We start from the raw sequence: 20,550 nt of genomic DNA on the forward strand, positions 1-20,550 counted from the left end.
AGCCTCAGGGGTGTATTTCTGTAGTTTTACGAAACTGTTATACCTCCTTATTGTACCATGGCGCAATCTAAAATTCGACGAACACAAATATTCAAATTCCCCACTTTGGTGAAATGTTTTGAACGTCTGTATTAACCAAATACGCCAGGACCAAATCTTAACACATCCCAACAATTGCGTTGTAAAATTTCAACATTTTCAATTCCAAAATCGGTTTGACAGTTAATTGTCCCAGCAGCTGTATCGAGCGACTACCTGTTTTCTTCAATCTTCTACCATGGGTTTTACTCATATGAATTCATGTGTTTTACTTGTGTTGTAAAAAATATCGACCGTATACTTTGAATTTTAAGTAACGCTGTCCAAGCCATGGCGCAATAAAAAGCTGTTCCTTCCAATTTGCATAGCCATAATATTTGCATATTGCATAATATCTATTTGTTTATACCTTGTTCTGCGATTTAAATATTTTTAATTTTGCAAAAGTATATGTATATCTGTTCCAGTACTGTAAGAGTGTACAAATCATGGCAGAAAAATGCAGGTAGATGCATCAACGTTTGGGAACATTGATATGTCAAAAAGTTTTTAATGTTTATTCAAATATAAGTAGATTTTTATATTTTTTCTTATATGACGTCATTCGGAGGTTATTATAGTTCGGAATTTTCAACATTTTGTACAAATGTAAATAATTTTTCATTCAACATTTTCAATTGCAAAATTGGTTTGACAGTTCATTGTCCTAGCAGCTGTGTCAATTCGTCTACCTATATTCTTCTACCATGGTACAAATTGTTAACACGATAACCGATTTTCCATTTATGATATCGATCAAAATGGTAAAAATAGTAAATTCTTGCAGGTTTTGGAACATAGCATATGTCACTCGGCCTGCGTAATGTGGCGTTTCCACTGCACTTGATTCGCTCTCTATTCGTTGTTTGACCCTTAACTATGAAAAAACTACTTAATTCTTCACACAAAATCTCCTGAGCGAACACTCATATTTGTACATTGTTCAAATCAAATCACTCTCAGAACAACGAAAAAATATGTTCCATCCCTAACAAATGAGAGCATTTATCGAAAAAATAAATTATGACATTTAAAAATTGAAAATAGAAAAATTTAATGAAATTTTGAAAAATTTTGGGAAGACTGAAAATTATGAATGAAAACTACAATGTTGAATAGCGTATTTACATTCAAACGAAAGTAAATTTTGTTTTCTCTCTCATCCGAGGTACGCATTTTGTCCACGAGTTGAAATTTTCACAGAAAACTGCAAACAAAAGAGGCAATATTTTCAAAATGTTTGTATTGACAGAAAAAATGTTTGACAAGTGTCTCTCCAGCAGAATTTAAAAATAGAAAAATACAAAAATATATTCAAAATGTCAACATTTACTCAAAAAGTTGAAAACGTGAATGAAAATTATAAAATTATTGATATAATAAATCTTTGGGAGAAAAACAATCATTTATTCTATTCATATTAGTGAGAATTTAATGTACTTTATTAAAATTCCCATTAAAATCAACAAACAAAATTTTTGAAAAAAGGAATTATTTTACTATGAATTACGAATCATACCGTGTCAAATTCGATTTGACGTTTTATGATTAAATTTCATTTCTTGAGATACAATAGGTATAAACTTTTTTTTGGTTTTAATTTAAAAGAGATGTTGTTTTTCACGATTTTCTAGCGATTGCTTGAAGTGTTGAGAGATTTGGACCTACAGCTAAAATGGAAATGATATGAATGCATTAAAATTAAATATTTTTAGAACTATTCATCTACATTTTAATTTTAATTCTCAAAATTCCAAAAATGTATATTTTCGAAATTAAAATAATTTATTGAAAATTAATTGTTATGTACAAAAAAATTGTATGCGGTTGTTTTTACGTGTGGTGTATAAAAACACCTGCTGCTACCTGTATATTCTACCATGGATGAGTTCCAAATTAAAAAAGATTGTCATTCCCGATTTGGTAAATGAGATTACCTCTTAAATTTGTTTGTTGTTAATTATTATGGTTTGCCTGATTCCCTTGTCACAGAAGATTTTTGTAAACTCGCTCAACGCTGTGCGTATCATTTTTATCTAAGATCGATAAATAACATCGGCGAATCTTTCTTTAAGAGCAAGCTCCAAATCGAATATAAATGTGGAAATTAAAATGCCCTTTGACTTACACAGTTATTAGCGTTTATGGATATCAGGGCAAGGTAAATATAGTACCATGGGATACACAATTGTAGGTTCGTTCGTTTACTTTCCCAGTAACATTTACTCAGTAAAGCTGCTATCAGACTATAAGGCATGGTAGAAGAATATAGGTAGACGCATCGATACTGTTGCTGGGACAATAAACAGTCAAACCAATTTTGAAATTAAAAATGTTGAATGAAAAATTATTTAAATTTGTCAAAATTGCTTAAAAACGCGTATTATGACAACTTCCGAATGACGTCGTAAAAGAAAACATATAAAAATCTACTTATATTCGAAAGGACATTAACATTTTTTTAACATATCAATGTTCCCAAGCGTTGACGCATCTACCCGTATTCTTCTACCATGCTATAAGGGTTAAATATATACTGTCACTTTTATTATGCATGAATGTTTCCATGTGTTATATAATACTTAATGGCCAGTTATTACATCTTTCCCATGGTAGAAGAATATAGGTAGACGCATCGACACAGCTGCTGAGACAATGAACTGTCAAACCAATTTTGGAATTGAAAATGTTGAATGAAAAATTCGGCCCTATTATGGTTGTCGTCGGCGTCGCAAAATGAAGTCGAGGTGACAATAATGATATTAGGGTTGTCGTTTTTTGTCGATAGCGACAAATAATTGCTATTCGGCCCTATTACGGTTATCGTCGGCGTCGCAAAATGAAGTCGAGGCGACAATAATGATATTAGGGTTGTCGTTTTTTGTCGATAGCGACAAATGGTTGCCATTATCATTGTCGATACAACAGTCGACGTGAAGTCGATTTTTGAGAATATCTGTCGCCGTAAAAAATTGTGACGACATAGTACTTTTTAGTCGACGTTGATATTGTAAGCATTTTGTATTTGATATTTGACCATGAAAATAACAACAGCAAAACAATTTGAACTTTTGGTTTCCGAATTGATTGAGGATTTACCAAAGGTCATGTTCCAGCAAATTTTAATTCACATTGGAAATCCATTACTACAAAATTAAATGTAAACGGGCCTCCGATTAGAGACTCCGATGGCTGGCAAAAAGTATGTAAAAATTAAAATTATTTTTATATGTTTTTATTAGTTGGTTTTCTAAAATTCTTCTAGGTTTGGAAAGATTAAAAATTTAAAACTAAAAAGAAACTTGTGCACAACAAGGGTGAAACCAGCAGCAATGGAGGTGGCATTTTTAGGCAAATGAGTTTGTCGCCTTTGGAGGAGTCTGTCGCGAATATAATGCAGTTTCAAAAGTTATGGAATCCACCAGGTCGTGCACTTGGAATAGAAGATAAGGAAAACATAAGTGTAATAGACGTTATAGCAAGTGGACAATGCTGAAAAAAACAATGTTAAAAAGTCACCAAGGAAAGCAGAAACTATTGAACTCTTGAAAGAGCGGTGTAAACTTTTGGAACAACACAATCAAGAGCCAGGCAATGCAAATATGTTTGTTGGCTGCCTTAACACTCGCCGCTGCACTACAAATACATTCTTCTCTTCATCCTCACTTGAACTTAAGATATGTAACGCATTTATAATCTTCATTTTTTTCACTATATTTTTTATTTTTCCGAAAGAGTCCAAATTAGAATTCAAAATACCAAAAAAAAATATATTTTTTTGTCAATAACAAGGAAGTGTTGCCAACATTTTTTTAATTGTTGCCAACTTTTATTTTAAACTGTCGATGTCGCTTCTATGCCTTACCATAATACCATTTTTGAATCGATGCGACGGCGAGGGCGACTCGCACATAAAGTCGACGACGACTATAGTAACGACAACCGTAATTGGGCCGATTATAATTGTCGATACAACAGCCGACGTGAAGTCGATTTTTAAGAAAATCTGTCGCCGTAAAAAATTTTGACGATATTGTTCTTTTAGTCGACGTTGATATTTTAACATTTTTGTATTTGATATTTGACCATGAAATTAACAACAGCAAAACAATTTGAAATGTTGGTTTCCGAATTGGAAAAAAAAAACATGTTTGGCAAAAGGGTTTACCAAAGGCCATTTTCCAGCTAATTTTAAATCAGATTGGAATCCATTGCTACAAAATTAAATGCAAACGGGTCACCGATTAGAGACTGGCAAAAAGTATGTCAAAATTAAAATTATTTTTGGTATTTTTATTAGTTAGTTTTCTAAAGTTCTTCCATGGTAGAATCAAGGAGGTAAAGTCATGCAATCATATGTTTAAATTTTTTTCAAAAATTTTTCATTTGACAACATCTTATTGTCAAAATTTGTATTTATTAATTCATTGTACATACACAAATCAGAGATGGAAACCTGTTTTAATGTAATGAAATGTGACAAGGTAAATTACTGAAAATGCTGAGATGGGAATGCTTATTTGAAAGGACTTTACCTTCTTAATTTTACCATAAGTTCTTCTACGTTTGAAATAATTTAAAATTTAAAACTGAAAAACAATTGTGCACAATAAGGTGAAACCAGCAGCACTGGAGGTGGTATTTTTAAGCAAATGACTTTGTCGCTTTGGGAGGAGTTCTTCGCGAATGTAATGCAGTGTCAAAAGTTACTGAATCCACCAGGTCGTGCACTTGGAATAAAAAATATGGAAAAAAATAATTATAACAGACGTTATAGATCATGAAAATGAGCCAATGGACAATGTTGATGACGAGACTGATATAACTACCCCAAACTTCTCGATCGCCCAGAAAAAAACAATGATAAAAAGACATCAAGGAAAGAAGAAACTATTGAACTCTTGAAAGGGAGGTATAAACTTTTGGAACAACACAATCAAGATTCAGGCAATGCAAATATGTTTGTTTGCTGCCTTAGCACTCGCTGCTGCACTACTAATACATCCTCACTTCATCCTCACTTGAACTTGAGATATGTAACGCATTTATAATATCCGATTTTTTCACTATATTTTTTATTTTTCTGAAAGAGACGAAATTAGAATTCAAAATATAAACAAAATTTTATCTTATTTTGTCAATAATAAGGGAGTGTTGCCAACGCTTTTTAATTGTTGCCAACTTTTATATTAAAGTATCGATGTCGCTTCCGTGACTTACCGTAATACCATTTTTGAATCGAAGCGACAGTTAGGGCGACTTGTACATAAAGTCAACGACGACTATAGAAACGACAACCGTAATTAGGCCGATTATTTAAATTTGTAAAAATTGTTGAAAAACACGAATTATAAGAACCTTCGAATGACGTCGTATAAGAAAACATATAAAAATATACTTATATTTAAAAAAACATTTAAAATTGTTTGACATTTCAATGCTTCCAAGCGTTGATGCATCTACCTGTATCCTGTGACTACCAGTTACTTTTACAAAAAACTTGCCATATCTCTGTAAGAAATACATATACTTTAAACGAAAGATGTAATAATGAGAATCCGATAATGTGAACTTTATCCTTCACTTCCATACGTAGAAGATACACGCATCGTGCAATACATGGACGACATTTCAGTTGTGAAATACATGAGTAAAGTACATATAGGCCGGTTATTACATCATTCCGATAGATAAAAAAGTGATGTTGTCGGACATATAAATCGTTTTTCGTTATTACAAGTCTCATTTAATAGAAATAGAAAGGCCAGACCAACTTCCCTTTATCTTTTAACGTTCATGTTGCCATATTTTATATTGATAATATGACAATAACAGCAACATTTATTTAAATAAAGAAATTAATAACGCAAATCGTTTATTTTATATTGAAGAACTAAATTATAAAGTTATTTCACGAAATTAATTACAAATTTGTTTTGTTTATTATTTTCAAACTAAAATGAATATGTCATTGTAAAAAATGCAGTGACTACCAGTTACTTTTACAAAAGGCTAGCCAAATCTCTTTAAAAAATGCTTATATTTTAAATGAAACCTGTAATAATGAGAACCCAATAATGTGAACTTTATCCTTCACTTTTCCTAAAGTAAGGGATAACAAAAGTGGGCTGTAAAGAGAAGACATAAGAAAGGACCTATGGCTACTATCGTTCACCAGAGGAGATAACCACATGCATCAAGAACATAAAGTGTTTTTATAATAGTCTGAAGAAGGAAATGGAATCGAAGAAAGACATGGATCCTCCGTGGCGTCATTATGCCGACATCGATGTCATTATGACACGACCCATATTTAGTGTGCGTCCCAATGAGATACAATCTCTCAAATATCTAATAAACAGAAGGAGGAAAAGAGGAAGGAAAGCAAGCGCAAAGCAGAAGAGGAAGGTATGTTTTGGAGTAAGGAACTGTATTATATCATTTGAAGAGCATGGATTTAAAAAAAAAATAAAGTAAAAGTTCATGGATTATGTTCAGATGTTACATTTTTTCTCGGGTCAATGTTTGCAATGTTTATTTGATTACAGAATCGTGTCATGGTAGAAGAATACAGGTAGATGCATCAACTCTTGGGAACATTGATATGTCAAAAAACTTTTAAATAGATTTTTATAAGTTTTCTTATACGACGCCAATCGGAGGTTGTTATGATATTCATTTTTCAAGAACTTGTACAAATTTTAATAATTTTTCATTCAACATTTTCAATTACAAAATTGGTTTGACAGTTCATTGTCCCAGCAGCTGTGTCGACGCGTCTACCTATATTCTTCTACCATGAATCGAGTCGTATGTTAATCCATGGTACAATAAAGAGGTAGACAGCTTCGTAAAACTACAGATATTCAGCCTTGATCCTATGTCCGCTTCCTGTCAAAATTATTCAAAATTATATGCAACAAGTTGTTGTGAAAATTTAAAGAAATGCATAGATTTTCATTCACAAGTATGATATAAACTGATCAATCTTTCGATTACATGGCAAAACTGGTTAATAGTTTTAATGCTCGTGCGTTTTTTTCAATCATTGTTTTTGAAAATATTATGATTTTAATTTTCAAAACAATAAATACAGACACAAAATTGGCAGAAGTCGGGCACCCTCAGAAAAAATTGTAATCAGCTGGTAGTTTTACCTTACCTTTTTTTGTACCATATTTTAATTGATCTTTGTAATCGAAAGTTTTTGTCATGTTCACACTAAGGTGGTTTGCTTACTAAATCATTGTTCGGCAGTTGCATGGTAGAAAAAAAAAAACAGTTGGGAACATTGATATGTCAAACAATTTTAAATGTTTCTTCAAAAATAAATATTTTTATATGTTTTCTTATACGGCGTCATTCGAAGGTTATTACAATAAGCGTTTTTCAACATTTTTTTACAAATTTAAATAATTTTTCATTTAACATTTTCAATTCCAAAATTGATTTGACAGTTCATTGTCCCAGCAGCTGTGTCGATGCGCCTGCCTATATTCTTCTACCATGGACAGTTGGTTATGAAATAATAACAAATTATTTTATGAGATAATTAATTTTTTTGCACAAATAAATTAGTTTAGAATGAAAAGGTATTTTTAATGCCAATAAAACTTCTAAACTATTTGTATCTACTGCGAAATATTTATTATTTATTGAAATTCAATTGTTTTGTTTAAATTTTTGGACGTATAACGCTCACATTTGTATTACGTACAAAAACAAATTTGTGTGTGGTTGTTGTTACGTTTGTTGTACAACAACACTTGCTGTTACCTGAATTATTCTACCATGGATGAGCTCCAAAATAAAAAAATGCCATTACCGATTTGGTAAATGAGATTATCTCTTAAATTTGTTTGTTGTTAATTATTATGGTTTTGCCTGATTCCCTCCCACAGAAGATTTTTTTAAACTCGGTCAACGCTGGGCGTATCATATGTAAAATTGATACACAACCTCGAATCTTATGAGCAGGCTCCAAATTGATAATAAATGTTGAAATTTCCTTCGTACCAAAAAAACAGGCACATACCCATATTAATTTTTTTGTTTTTATATGAGAGTCGATTTATACATGGTCTATTATGGTGCACGGACATGACTCACATAATAAAAAATAATCCCCATGGGGTGTATGACCGTTTGATGTGACGATAAAGTCCGAACTTTATTTGGGAAAAAAGAGAAAGAGAAGAAAACGTGGCTGAAGATGAGTTTAGGTTATATTTATTGATATCTCTTGTAGTTCCGAAGATATTGGCTTTAAAATTTAATTCCGACTACTTACAAAAGATATAAAGTTTAGAAAAGCTATGGATCGCGTAGCCGGTATTGGATATACCCCAGAAGGGAAAACCCCAAGCCCCGGCTGAAGGCCGACTACTTACAAAAGTTATAAAGTTTCGAAATGCTATGGATCGTGTAGCCGGTGTTGGATATACCCCAGAAGAGAAAACCTCAAAAGTTATAAAGATTCAAAATGCTATAAATCGCGTAGCCGATGTTGGACATACCCACAAAAGTTATAAAATTGCGTAGCCGGTGTTGGACATACCCCAGGTGAAGAAATATCAAGCCCCGGCCTAAGGCCGGCTATTTAAAAATCTATAAAGGTTGAATACATATTAGTGAAGAAAACCTCAATTTCAATTTGTCACTATCTTTGGAACTACATAAATAGCTGCACATTTGACAGCATTTAGGAAAGGCAAGAGTGTAGGCCATAATGAAGTATATGGATCATTATATCCCATAATGGGTTCATTTTTGACTTGTTTCCATTTGTATCCGAACTTTCGAGTCGAATAACCGGGTATTTTCCCACGAAAAAAATACTTTGCCGTAATTAGATTAAAAATGCCTACCCCATACATAATGGGGTTTATGTCCGTTACTCTTATGGCCGATTTTATTTTTGGACATAATTCCCATTCTATTACGGGGGCTATGACTGAAAAAAACGGTCATAATCCCCATAATTGTAGTATGGACTATGTCCGTGGGAATTATGACACGGCACCGTCTATTGTCCCTATGTTCATTAAACATTTTTCAGATAAAATTCGAATCATTACGAATTATGAGAATAGCCGATTTGGTCGTGAGTCAAATTTGAACGTGGTGCAGGGTAAAAAACTTAACAATTAAACTAACAACATCCCTTTGATATATAAAATGTTGGTCGCACATTGTTCGGCAGTTGCATGGTAGAAAAAAAAAACAGTTGGGGACATTGATATGTCAAACAATTTTAAATGTTTCTTCAAAAATAAATAGATTTTTATATGTTTTCTTATACGGCGTCATTCGAAGGTTATTACAATAAGCGTTTTGCAACATTTTTTTCAAATTTAAATAATTTTTCATTTAACATTTTCAATTCCAAAATTGATTTGACAGTTCATTGTCCCAGCAGCTGTGTCGATGCGCCTGCCTATATTCTTCTACCATGGACAGTTGGTTATGAAATAATAACAAATTATTTTATGAGATAATTAATTTTTTTGCACAAATAAATTATTTTAGAATGAAAAGGTCTATTGTCCCTATGTTCATTAAACATTTTTCAGATAAAATTCGAATCATTACGAATTATGAGAATAGCCGATTTGGTCGTGAGTCAAATTTGAACATGGTGCAGGGTAAAAAACTTAACAATTAAACTAACAACATCCCTTTGATATATAAAATGTTGGTCGCACATATTTTGTTCGTCACTGTGCCTCATTGTTTAATGCAAAGAGAAGCCAATGAGGGTCCAATGTCCAATTGATAACAAATATGCCGCAATTTCAAATGAGTTTGGGGCTAGTCAAGCAGCTCCATTCGAAAACAAGCAGCGAGCGAGTGCGGACGGTTGATACACGGCCAAATAAAAACAAAAATGTCTCTCTTGTATAAAGTGAGTAAGAAACAGTAAAAATATAAAAGAAAGTACGAAAAACAGTGCAAATTAAAAACAAAAACCATAATACATATGTACGTACCTACGTGCAATATTTTAGCAAACGTATATGTGTGTGTAAATTAAGACCATCGTGAATTCAACTTGAAACTGAAAGTGGGACAAAAATATATTTGTATTTTAGTAGAATGTACAAGCATATAAGCATATGATTGAAAAAAATGTGTAAATCGCCGATCACTCCGAATAGATAGGGAATTTTAAAAGTGGAACAAAAATGTAATTAAATCAACTGTAATGATCTTATCAATTTTGCACCGGTCGGTATAAAATTCCCATCTGAATTGATTAACAGTTGCTTTGTTCAAGAAAATGCTGACGTTGTACTACTTACAGGCATCAATCTTATTTTTATATTATTTTTGAACTCCTTTAATAATAGTGTCTGCTTAGTTATAGGCACCTTTTCGATTGTTGTTAATTTTTGTGCTATTATCTGCTAATTCGATTTGTATTCTAAATTTCAAGTCAAAAATTTCGCAAATGTTTCTTCATAACTTTGTACTTTGACCCTGGCATCAATGTACATACATATTTGTGTGTGTCTGTTTTGCAGAATTATTTTATATTAGATACCAATGTATGTATGAATACGTACATACATATGTTGTGACGCGTGATTTTGCATTATTACTATTGTGATTGTTTCCTTATCAATCATATATTTTGATGTTTATATTTTACCCTTTGATCGATTTATTTACTTTTTTTAAGGAATGATACTCTTCCAGCCTGCATTTACAATTCATGATTTGCTGTCTTATATTCGACCATATATTTTTCTAATTTTCAATGAATTTATATCCTTTTTACCATGGAAAGGATTTTACTTGCATAAATAATTTTAATTCCTACTATAGATCATTCTTTTGTATGGTTTAGGACACCCTCAACGATCATATTACCAAAAATACCTCTTGGGATCTTGAACGCGAATATATAATTGTACATCATTGTAGCCTTTGAATATTGCTTATTAAAACAACAAAATAGATTATTTTTCTTCATGTAACGAATATGTTTATTACCTTTTAATTTAAAAAAAATATATATTTGCTGAATTTCAATAAGGTATATCGGAATTCCTTTTCTCGAAATTCTTGAAATTTACCCCGCTTAACATTTAGATGGTTTGTAATAAGAGAAATCGGGCCTCGTTAGCATTATTACAAATTTTATTATTTAGAATACTTTAAAGTGATTAGGCAAAGCAAATTTTTTGGAGGTATTTATCTCGTGAAGTATAGAATTCTGAAAGAAGCAGTCAGAAGTCACAATAAAGTAATAAAACTTTCGCAATGAACAGCACGGAGACCCTATACCACAAATGTTAACTTTGTACTCAGTTGCCTTTTAAAGACTTCTTTGAACACAACCAAAACAAATTCCTTTTTTCAGATTGCCGGCAGTTCGGTGCGCCAATTGGGCAGACGTAATTATGCCGCTGTTTCGCACATTTCTGCAACCGGGCCATCTTTTGGTCTTACTGAAGAGCAAAAACAAATGCAGGACATGGCCCGCAAGTTCGCCCGTGAGGAAATTATTCCCGTTGCAGCTAAATACGACAAATCCGGGGAATACCCCTGGGATATTGTCAAAAAGGCATGGTCATTGGGCCTCATGAACAATCATATCCCCCAAGAATTTGGTGGCCTGGGTCTGGATAACTTCACAACTTGTTTGATCGCTGAAGAGTTGGCATACGGTTGCACTGGTATCATGACCGCTTTGGAAGCTAGTTCCTTGGGCGTAAGTATTATCAACAGGCACAAAAACGACTTGTACTTACTATTTTCATGCGCATTTTAGCAAACCCCAATTATTCTCGCCGCCAACACAGAACAAAAGAAGAAATACTTAGGTCGTCTAATTGAGGAGCCTCTGGTTGCCGCTTACTGTGTCACAGAGCCCGGTGCTGGTTCGGATGTCGCCGGTATTAAGACTCGCGCCGAAAAGAAGGGTGACGAATACGTTATTAATGGACAAAAAATGTGGATCACAAATGGTGGAGTTGCCAACTGGTATTTCGTTTTGGCCCGCACAAATCCCGACCCCAAATGCCCAGCTAGCAAGGCTTTTACCGGTTTCATTGTTGAGCGCGATACTCCCGGCCTAACCCCCGGTCGCAAAGAAATGAATATGGGTCAACGTGCATCTGACACTCGTGGTATTACATTCGAAGATGTCCGCGTACCAAAAGAAAACGTACTCATTGGCGAAGGAGCTGGTTTCAAAATTGCAATGGGCACCTTCGATAAAACTCGTGCTCCTGTGGCTGCAGGCGCTGTTGGCTTAGCACAACGTTGCCTGGACGAGGCACTCAAGTACTCATTGGAACGTAAAACATTTGGTGTTCCCATCGCCTACCATCAAGCTGTGCAATTCATGCTCGCCGACATGGCTATTGGTGTAGAAACCGGTCGTCTTGCATATCGTATGGCTGCATGGGAAGTCGACCAGGGTCGCCGTAACAGTTACTATGCTTCAATCGCCAAATGTCATGCTGCCGATATGGCCAATAAAATTGCTTCCGATGCCGTCCAAATCTTTGGTGGAAATGGTTTCAACACTGAATATCCTGTAGAAAAATTGATGCGTGATGCCAAGATCTATCAAATCTATGAAGGGACATCCCAAATTCAGCGTCTTATCATTTCAAGAAACATGTTTGAGGCAGCCAAACAGTCATCCCAATGAGACTAAACTTGTCAGGTTCAAATCTAGTTATTAACATGTATTGTAAGAAGTACCATCTGTGGCTTTTACTTTTTTTATTATACAGTGTATAAATAAGTTGTTAAAATCGATTAATATAAAATTTTATAATATTATTAAAAGTATTGTACTTAATTTCGAAAGCAATTTCTTTCAAAAGAAGAAATTCCACAGTCAGAAGAATTCCTAGCACCTTTTTCCAAATGATTCCTCTTCCACATTCGTATTAATTATTTGGACCAATTTCACTATTTGTGGTTTTGCTTCCCAACTTTTGTGTTGATTTCGCAGCTGCTCTTTACAATTAAAACCCATTTTGGAGATAGAACACTTTTGAATTTATTAAAAACTTTGCGCATGAAACAAATCACTATTATTTACATATAAAATTATGTTATTATCGTATTTTTTTACTTTTCCTCTATCCCCCCACAACGAGCTCCATAAAGTAGACAGTTGCTGGGTTAAATCGGACACTGCATTTTCGCATCCCATGCTGATGGACATATAGTTTGGAATGTTTTGTAATTGCGAAAGACGTTGTAAATTGTCAACATCCCAAAGGCGTGTGCAATTTGTAGCCAAAAGTTTACGTAGTTGCGGAACTTTATCGAAGATAAAATGAAGGGAAGAATTCGATAGACGTTCGTTGTCGGAAATATTGAACAATTCCAAGTCGTTTGCTCTACTCAAACATAAAACAATTTTATAAATATCAACGTCGCTCAGATGCCACCCAGCCAGCGAAATATTTCGAAATTTCTCACATGTACCGCTCTCAAAAAACGTAATTAATCGTTCAGTTGTTCTCGACGAAAAGGCCGCACATCCACTCTTAGTACCTGCATCTATATAGTTTAAATTCAGATTTTGTAAACGGCTAGAATTTAATTTTGTCAGTATTTTGTGAAGAGCCTCCTCTTTCAGCTGATTGAAGCTTATGTCAAAATCCACGAGCTCATAAAAATTTAAGTCAAAATCGTATACATTTGTTAAACAACAATGAGACAAATGTACTTTCCTTAAAGATTTTCCCGCGGTTGTACTACAAAATCGGTCCACAATGCGAACGCAATCATTTCGCAAAGGATTTCGGCTTAAAATAATTTCTTCAATACAGTTCAAATTGGATGCGCTCGATAGCAATACTTCAATGCCATCGCATGAAATTAAGTTGCTGCTTAAGTTCAGCGATCGCAAATGCTTTAGAGTCGGTAAGGCTTTTGCCAACTGTCGACAGCCCTCATTTTGTATAAAATTATTACTCAAATCTAAACTTCTCAAATTAGACTGGTGCAAAACGGCTTTAAATATGGGTTCTGTTTGTATGGGTGGTAGCCATAAATCGTTTAAATGTATAACATTTGATATCTGTGCTCTTTGCAAAACGTCCAAGACTTCCTTGTTCACATCTACAAGCAGAAGAATACGAAGACATTCAGTGTAAGTTTAGGAATAATTGCATCGAAGAAAATACTGCCTGTAATACCTCTATGTAACTGGATGCACATTTCCTCGTAGCGTTGACCCAAAGGAGAAATTTGCCATTCAAGAACTGTGGCTAGGATCATGCTTTGCTCAACGGCCACAGCTACAAGGTCACTTTCTTCGTAGGCAAATCCATCAGCGGTTTTAAGACGTAATGTGGGTTTCAGACCGACCAAACTATCATTTGAATTGAAAAAGAGCACTAAACTTTTTACGTCAATAAGAAATTTGCTGCCACACTTACTTGTAATACCTACGGGCCGCTTCTTCGGCCAGCCAACGCATATTTATGTCGTTTAACTTTTTCCTTTCGATCGGCACCAAAAGCATTTCATCTTCAACTTTGACTTTAAAAGATGTGGTTGTGGGTAAACATAACTGAGTGGTTTGCACTTTTATGGGTGACGATTTCGTTGGCGAAATTAACAATTGTATTGACGCTGTGGTAGAATCGGGCTCAGTGCGAATACTTATGGCCGTATTTGTGTCATTTGAGTCTTCACTGTACGGATGGGGACTTTCGCTGCGAAAACGGCAAAATCCGCTGTCCATAAGAGAAGACTGATGCTTCGGTTTCGTGCGATGCGATGTTTGGGAACCACTTGCATTACTACACGTGCTTGATTTTCGCGACAGCGATAGTTTCTTGGCTTGCTTATGTCGTTGTTGGGAACTTGTGCCTGTTGCCGCATCTAGAAGTACTTGGAACGCATCATTATCGGGGGATATGGATTCTCTGCTCCATCTTGAACTATTGGATTCATTGACGTAATTATCTTTAGTAGGCGATTTGATGGCCTGCCGTAACTGTTTCGTGGGGGTAGTATGGAATCGGCGCCTTTTCTTGTCGGGCCCTATATCGTCGATGAGCCATGAATCGTCATCCACATCTTCGATATCCATATAGCCGCCCCGTTTATGTTTCTTTGTCACTAATCCAACCTCCATCTCACTTTCTGACGAATTTTGCCTATGCAGTGGTCGTTTAAGCTGCTCAATTGCATTTTTGTATACCGTTCCAGCACAAACTGGCGACTTTGTTCTACATTTATCCAAAGATCGATTCAATCGCGACGAAGATGTGGGAAGAATGTTTTCCTCTTCGTCCGTGTTGTTGCTGCTTTCGTCATCTGTCAGAAGACCTTGATCGCTTTTCTTGTAATGATCTTTTCGGCTGTAGCTTACGTTTGCATTTGTCAGAGGCTTGACAGACTGTGACGAACATATCCCCACTTTTGATAATGTCTTTATAAGTTTACTTCTCACTTGTTCATATTGAGCTTGGTCGCCTTCAGTTAACGTGGCTGAATGGCGCCATTTATCCAAGCTACTCAGACAAGTGTCACCAAAATCGGTTTTTACAGTAGCGTCTGCACCGCGTTCCAACAATAACTCAATGACATCAAAGAAACCATTAGAACAAGCATCGTACAATGGGGTTATTCCATCGCAGCTTGTACCGCCTTTGTCATTTATAGCTACCGAAGCTCCTCTATCGAGCAGCAACTCTACAATATCACGGAAACCATGGTTACATGCTTCATGTAGCGGTAGCCAACCAGCGTGATCTCTGACATTGACAACATGCCCTTGATCTATTAAACGACGGACTAGCTCGATGTTACCCGCTATGCAAGCCTGGTGGAGTTGTGTCTCACCTTTGTTATTGCGTTTAATAGTTAGTGATCGCGTTCCCCGTGTTACTCTATGCGGCCTTGGTTTCTCTGTCTCATCCAAGTCGCTTGTATCGGAATCAGTAAGATCTTCAAGACATATATCTTCATCCGAGTCGGGGGCCGCATTTTCCGAATTTACATTCTCGGATTCTGTGTCGCTGTCATCCTCTAGAGATTTTATATCTATGCCTGCAAAAAAGTTAAGGTATATTAATATATCTTAAAAAATCTCAAAAAATGTTGAGTTAAATGAACTTTCGAACATACCTCTGCTCGTTGCTTCCTGGGCCAATTCTTCTGCTAGAACATTCATGTTGTGTTTCAATTGAAGTTTCCTCAATCGAGCATATACTATTTTTTCCAATTTGTTCTGCTTGTCGCCTGCTAACATAGCCTGCTCTTTTGCTTTCTGATAAATGTCATGTATGGTCCAGAACGATTGTTTTTGCATTTCACAAACTTCAGCGATGGTGCACAGTGTCGAAAAGGCTTCCTTCGGAACATCTTTATTCAAATCAAACTCCTTCCACAGATACTTTAGAGCCTCATCATACTGGTTGTTGTCCTTGTACGTTTGATACAAGCTGACATAGATTGGTATTAACGATTTGCCTGCTTCATTGTTAAGTTCGGCACACTCAAGCATTTTGCCATAATATTCCAAGGCTTTGGCATAATTAAACAGATTGCAGCAGTAGTCACCTAACTTTTCGTACAGATGTTTACGTTTTTCATAATCGATCGAGCTTGTTGTCACCAATTCATCAAGAGTCCTGCATATTTTTACAACTAGGAATGATAAAAATATCACTAACTAATAAACTAGATAAAATATACTTAATTTGAATATTCTTTCGAGAAATCGGATAGATTAAATAAGTATAAATTCGTATACATTTCCAGTAAAATAAGCCAGATAAGTTCTCCGGAAAGAGGGAAAGACATTAAGTTTTTTTAAAAACTAGAAATACCTAGTAAAAACTTTTTCCTGCAAACTGTCATTAGCTTGTGTTGTAGTAGACGACAACCTAAGCTTTTTTAATGGTAAGAACAACAGAATAATAATAAACGTGAAATCTACTGTTTCCATAAAGTACGGGAACAATAAATTAGTAGAGTGACTTAATTAAATGACAATCCATAGAAAAAAAATTTAAGAAGCTGGTAGCAACCTATAAAATGTTACTGTTGTTCTGTTCTGATGAACTGTAGTGTTTAGAAATTATGAAATTAAAGAAATCAGCTTACCAATGCGCAACGATTTCTCTATAGCTTGGCGATCATTTTCATCCGGAGTGTTCTTTTTATAGGCTTTTGTAAGAATTTGTTTAGCACTGGCAAAATCTCCTGCCTTTACCAAGATTTCCGACTTGATTATGAGCGTCTCACAAATTTTCTTTACTTTCTGCTGCAGTCGTTTAGCTGCTTCCAAGGCTAAGTTGCAAAATCTTAAAGCCGACGTAGGGTCATTCTTTTTGCAATGGTAAAGCAGGCTCATCGAAACGTAGCAGGTGTGAGTAAGTTCGAATATGTCATTCGATTTGCTGATTTTTAGGGCCTTTTCCATATTTGCAATAGATTCTTCGAAATCCTCCATGTGTTCTTTCACGACACCTATATTGAGATAACATCGCGCCTGCATATCAAGTTGCTCAAGTTTAGATATTTGACCAGTTAACCTAAAATTAAACACAGAAAAATGATATTTTCCACTCCGCACAATTGCTCCCTTCAATGATCTTCGTCTGAGAGTCGTAAACGCATTTGCTACATAATTGATAAACAGTACCAAGACAAATATTTTACTAATAAACACACCATCATGTAAACAACGCTTAGAGGACAACGCAACATTATAGTCCAAAACATAAAGTAGCAACTTGAGTTGCTTAAAAATACTCACTCTTTTGTCAGCAGGAGACTCTTGAGAAAGGCACGCTCAGCCTGACGCAACTCATTTATTGAACTGGAGGCAGTTGTTTCACTCAGGGCTTGGCCGTGTAACAAATGGGCTCTCCCAAGTGTAGCAAAGGCTCTTTGCTCCTCAACTTTGTTTTGAAGTTTCTTCACAATTTCTGAAAATATATATTGCGGCTTTATAGCCAGGACTCTTACGACTTTCACATCAACTTACTCAAATAGGTGTTAATTTGGGATTTTGCATTGTCAAAGTCACTGAGCAACATATACATTTCGCCCACCATACGATGGGCCTTAGCCATTTCGAGTTGTTTTCCCAATTTTGAATATAAAATTGCCTCTTCCTCATATTCTTTTACTGCACATTGATAACGGCCTTGTTGATTGTAAAAATCTCCTAGATGATTGCATGTTTGCGCCAAAACTTCGCGATTTCCCTCCTTTAGGGCCTTCTCCTTACGTTTTAAATACTCTGAAATAATGATTGATAAGGAAAAATATAACTAATGGTAGATATCATTCACGAATATATGCATTGCACTTACTTTTCTCTTCCATTTATTTTCATAAATCGATCACAGGGATGTTGGTTTTTCCACGATTTCCTAAAGATTCCTTGACACGATTTCTTTGCAACTGACAACTAAACGTCGAGAGGAAAGATAAGAAAGCACTAAAATTAAACATTTAGGGATAGTTTATTCAGGTTTCGAGCGATATACACTTTTAAAATAAAAACAATTTATGAAAATTAATAATTTACATTTTGGATTGAATCTGACACTATCTAGAAAACTAAATAACTTTCTAACATCTATAGAAATCAAAAAGTGTTTTCAACAACTCAACAGTCTTGTCAAAAATTGTTTACATTTTTGTCTGTTGTCTGTTGTTTGTGTTTTGTTCTTTGATATCAATCACAATAATGCATTTTGATATTTCATTTCATCTATGTCTATGTTGCCACTTTCATGGGTCATGGTAGAATAATACAGGTAACAGCAAGGGTTGTTGTACAACAATCGTAACAACAACCACATACAAATTTGTTTTTGTAAGTAATGCAGGTGTCAGAGTTATATTTCCAAAAATGTAAACAAAATAATTAATTTTCAATAAATTATTTTGATTTCAAAAATATACATTTTTGGAATTTTGATTATTAAATTTAAAAAGCAGAAGAATAGTTCATCAATTAGTTAATTTGATTGCTTTCATACCATTCCCCTGAATGTATAGTTGTTAGCTGTAGGTCCTAATCTATCAACACCAAGAAATCGCTAGAAAGTCGTGGAAAATGCAACATCCCTTTCAAATTGAAACCAAACCCTCATATTGAGTTTGCACTAGTATTATTATAGAGTCAAATCAACTGGAATTTGTTGCTACCTGTAATAATTATACCATGTTCATGGGTATTAACATTATAGAAGAATACAGATAGTCGCATCGACACAGTTGGTGGGACAATGAACTGGGAATTGAAAATCATTCAATGAAAAATTATTGAAATTTGTAAAACATGCTGGAAAAGACATATCATTACAACCTCAGATTTGCGTTGTATAAGAAAACATATAAAAATCTTCTTATTTTGGACAAAACATTTTAAAATTTTTGACATATCAATGTTCCCAAGAATTGATGCATCTACCTGTAATCTTCTGCCATGGGTATAAGCATGGTACAATGATATCAAGGTAGGGCTATGATACCATATGATTTTAATTTTTTTTTTATTTTCTTGGCTTAATATGTCATCTTTATTTGTTTATGTATGTGTTTTCTTTCCAATAACAAAAAAATTGTTCAGAAAATATTCAAATTCGGATGTTTTTAAAATGTTTATTTCAACGTATTCAACGACAAAATCTAGAGTTTTTGTAGTGAAATAATCCCTTAGAGATATATAGTACATGATTTTGATAAGAAGTGTTGACCTTTCATTCAGTTATCGCGGTTTTCAATTATTTATTCAAAATAAATGCAACAAGTTGTTTAATTTTTTATTGTTTTGATACTAATTTTGACATTACAAGCCAAACAGGTAGACCTCTATACTTGCAATTTTTTCAAAGTTGACCTACCTTCTCTTCATTGTACCATGGGTATAAGCATGGCTCAATAAGAAAGGTTGCTCAACTTCAAAGAAACTAGAGAAATGCAACCCTGTGCTGGAGTCTTATAGTGTCAAATAGACTTTTTAATATGCTACAATTGGCTTTGTTTATTTTTAATTTTTTACAGAATTCTTATATCGGGAAAAACCGGAGAAATAAGGACGGAATTTCGAGGATATTCCACTAGTATGTTATTCCAATAGTAGGATAATACAGTTTTATCACAAAATTATACAATTTATTACCCATTTACGTCGAAAATTTGCATTTATTTTGCTACCAAATTTGAAATAATTTCAAATGATAGTATTTTTATTCGAAACAGTACACACACAAAATGTTTATATGTTTTGACAGAATAAGGGCACCAAAAAAAGTATTTGGGGGTAGCTTTGTTCTACCTTTTGTAATTGTGCCATGGCCAAGGATCTTTCTTTTTGTTTTAAGTATAAAGGGGACAGTTCCGGGAAGGAGTTGACAGGGTTGTGACTGGTGGCTATTGAGGTAAGAAGGTAAAGTCATGCAATCACATGTATTTTTTTTTCTAAAACATTCATTTGACACCTCATTGTCAAAATGCTTATTC

General features: G+C 34.4%; 2 protein-coding genes and 1 long non-coding RNA gene across 4 annotated transcripts; 1 reads left to right on the top strand and 2 right to left on the bottom strand.

Annotated features, from left to right (window-relative positions):
• Window positions 1–1,602: 1,602 nt before the first annotated feature.
• Window positions 1,603–11,450, bottom strand: LOC131806938 (uncharacterized). The gene is made up of 3 exons (XR_009344235.1): window positions 10,380–11,450; window positions 10,068–10,135; window positions 1,603–1,748 (listed from the first exon to the last, which is right to left on the bottom strand). It is a non-coding gene; the product is annotated as an uncharacterized LOC131806938 (long non-coding RNA).
• LOC101888184 (medium-chain specific acyl-CoA dehydrogenase, mitochondrial) lies at window positions 9,825–12,882 on the top strand. Its single transcript, XM_005181737.4, has 3 exons — window positions 9,825–9,982; window positions 11,444–11,794; window positions 11,855–12,882. Exons 1-3 carry the CDS (start codon window positions 9,965–9,967, stop codon window positions 12,740–12,742), a joined length of 1,257 nt encoding a protein of 418 aa, XP_005181794.1. The 5' UTR covers window positions 9,825–9,964; the 3' UTR covers window positions 12,743–12,882.
• Window positions 12,883–13,074: 192 nt separating this feature from the next.
• Window positions 13,075–18,739, bottom strand: LOC101888007 (tonsoku-like protein). Of its 2 annotated transcripts, none has more exons than XM_011293469.3 (9): window positions 18,608–18,739; window positions 18,390–18,517; window positions 18,059–18,316; window positions 17,828–17,999; window positions 17,173–17,603; window positions 16,192–16,713; window positions 14,493–16,113; window positions 14,250–14,425; window positions 13,075–14,172 (listed from the first exon to the last, which is right to left on the bottom strand). In XM_011293469.3, exons 2-9 carry the CDS (start codon window positions 18,400–18,402, stop codon window positions 13,103–13,105), a joined length of 4,263 nt encoding a protein of 1,420 aa, XP_011291771.1. In that variant the 5' UTR covers window positions 18,403–18,517; window positions 18,608–18,739; the 3' UTR covers window positions 13,075–13,102. The 2 variants fall into 2 exon arrangements, with proteins under 2 accessions (XP_011291771.1, XP_005181793.1); XM_005181736.4 differs by having other exon boundaries at window positions 18,390–18,487; window positions 18,608–18,733.
• Between the last annotated feature and the right edge of the window lie 1,811 nt (window positions 18,740–20,550).

Source organism: Musca domestica, unplaced genomic scaffold (assembly GCF_030504385.1).
Source record: "Musca domestica strain aabys unplaced genomic scaffold, Musca_domestica.polishedcontigs.V.1.1 9, whole genome shotgun sequence".
Taxonomy (NCBI): Eukaryota; Metazoa; Arthropoda; class Insecta; order Diptera; family Muscidae; genus Musca; species Musca domestica.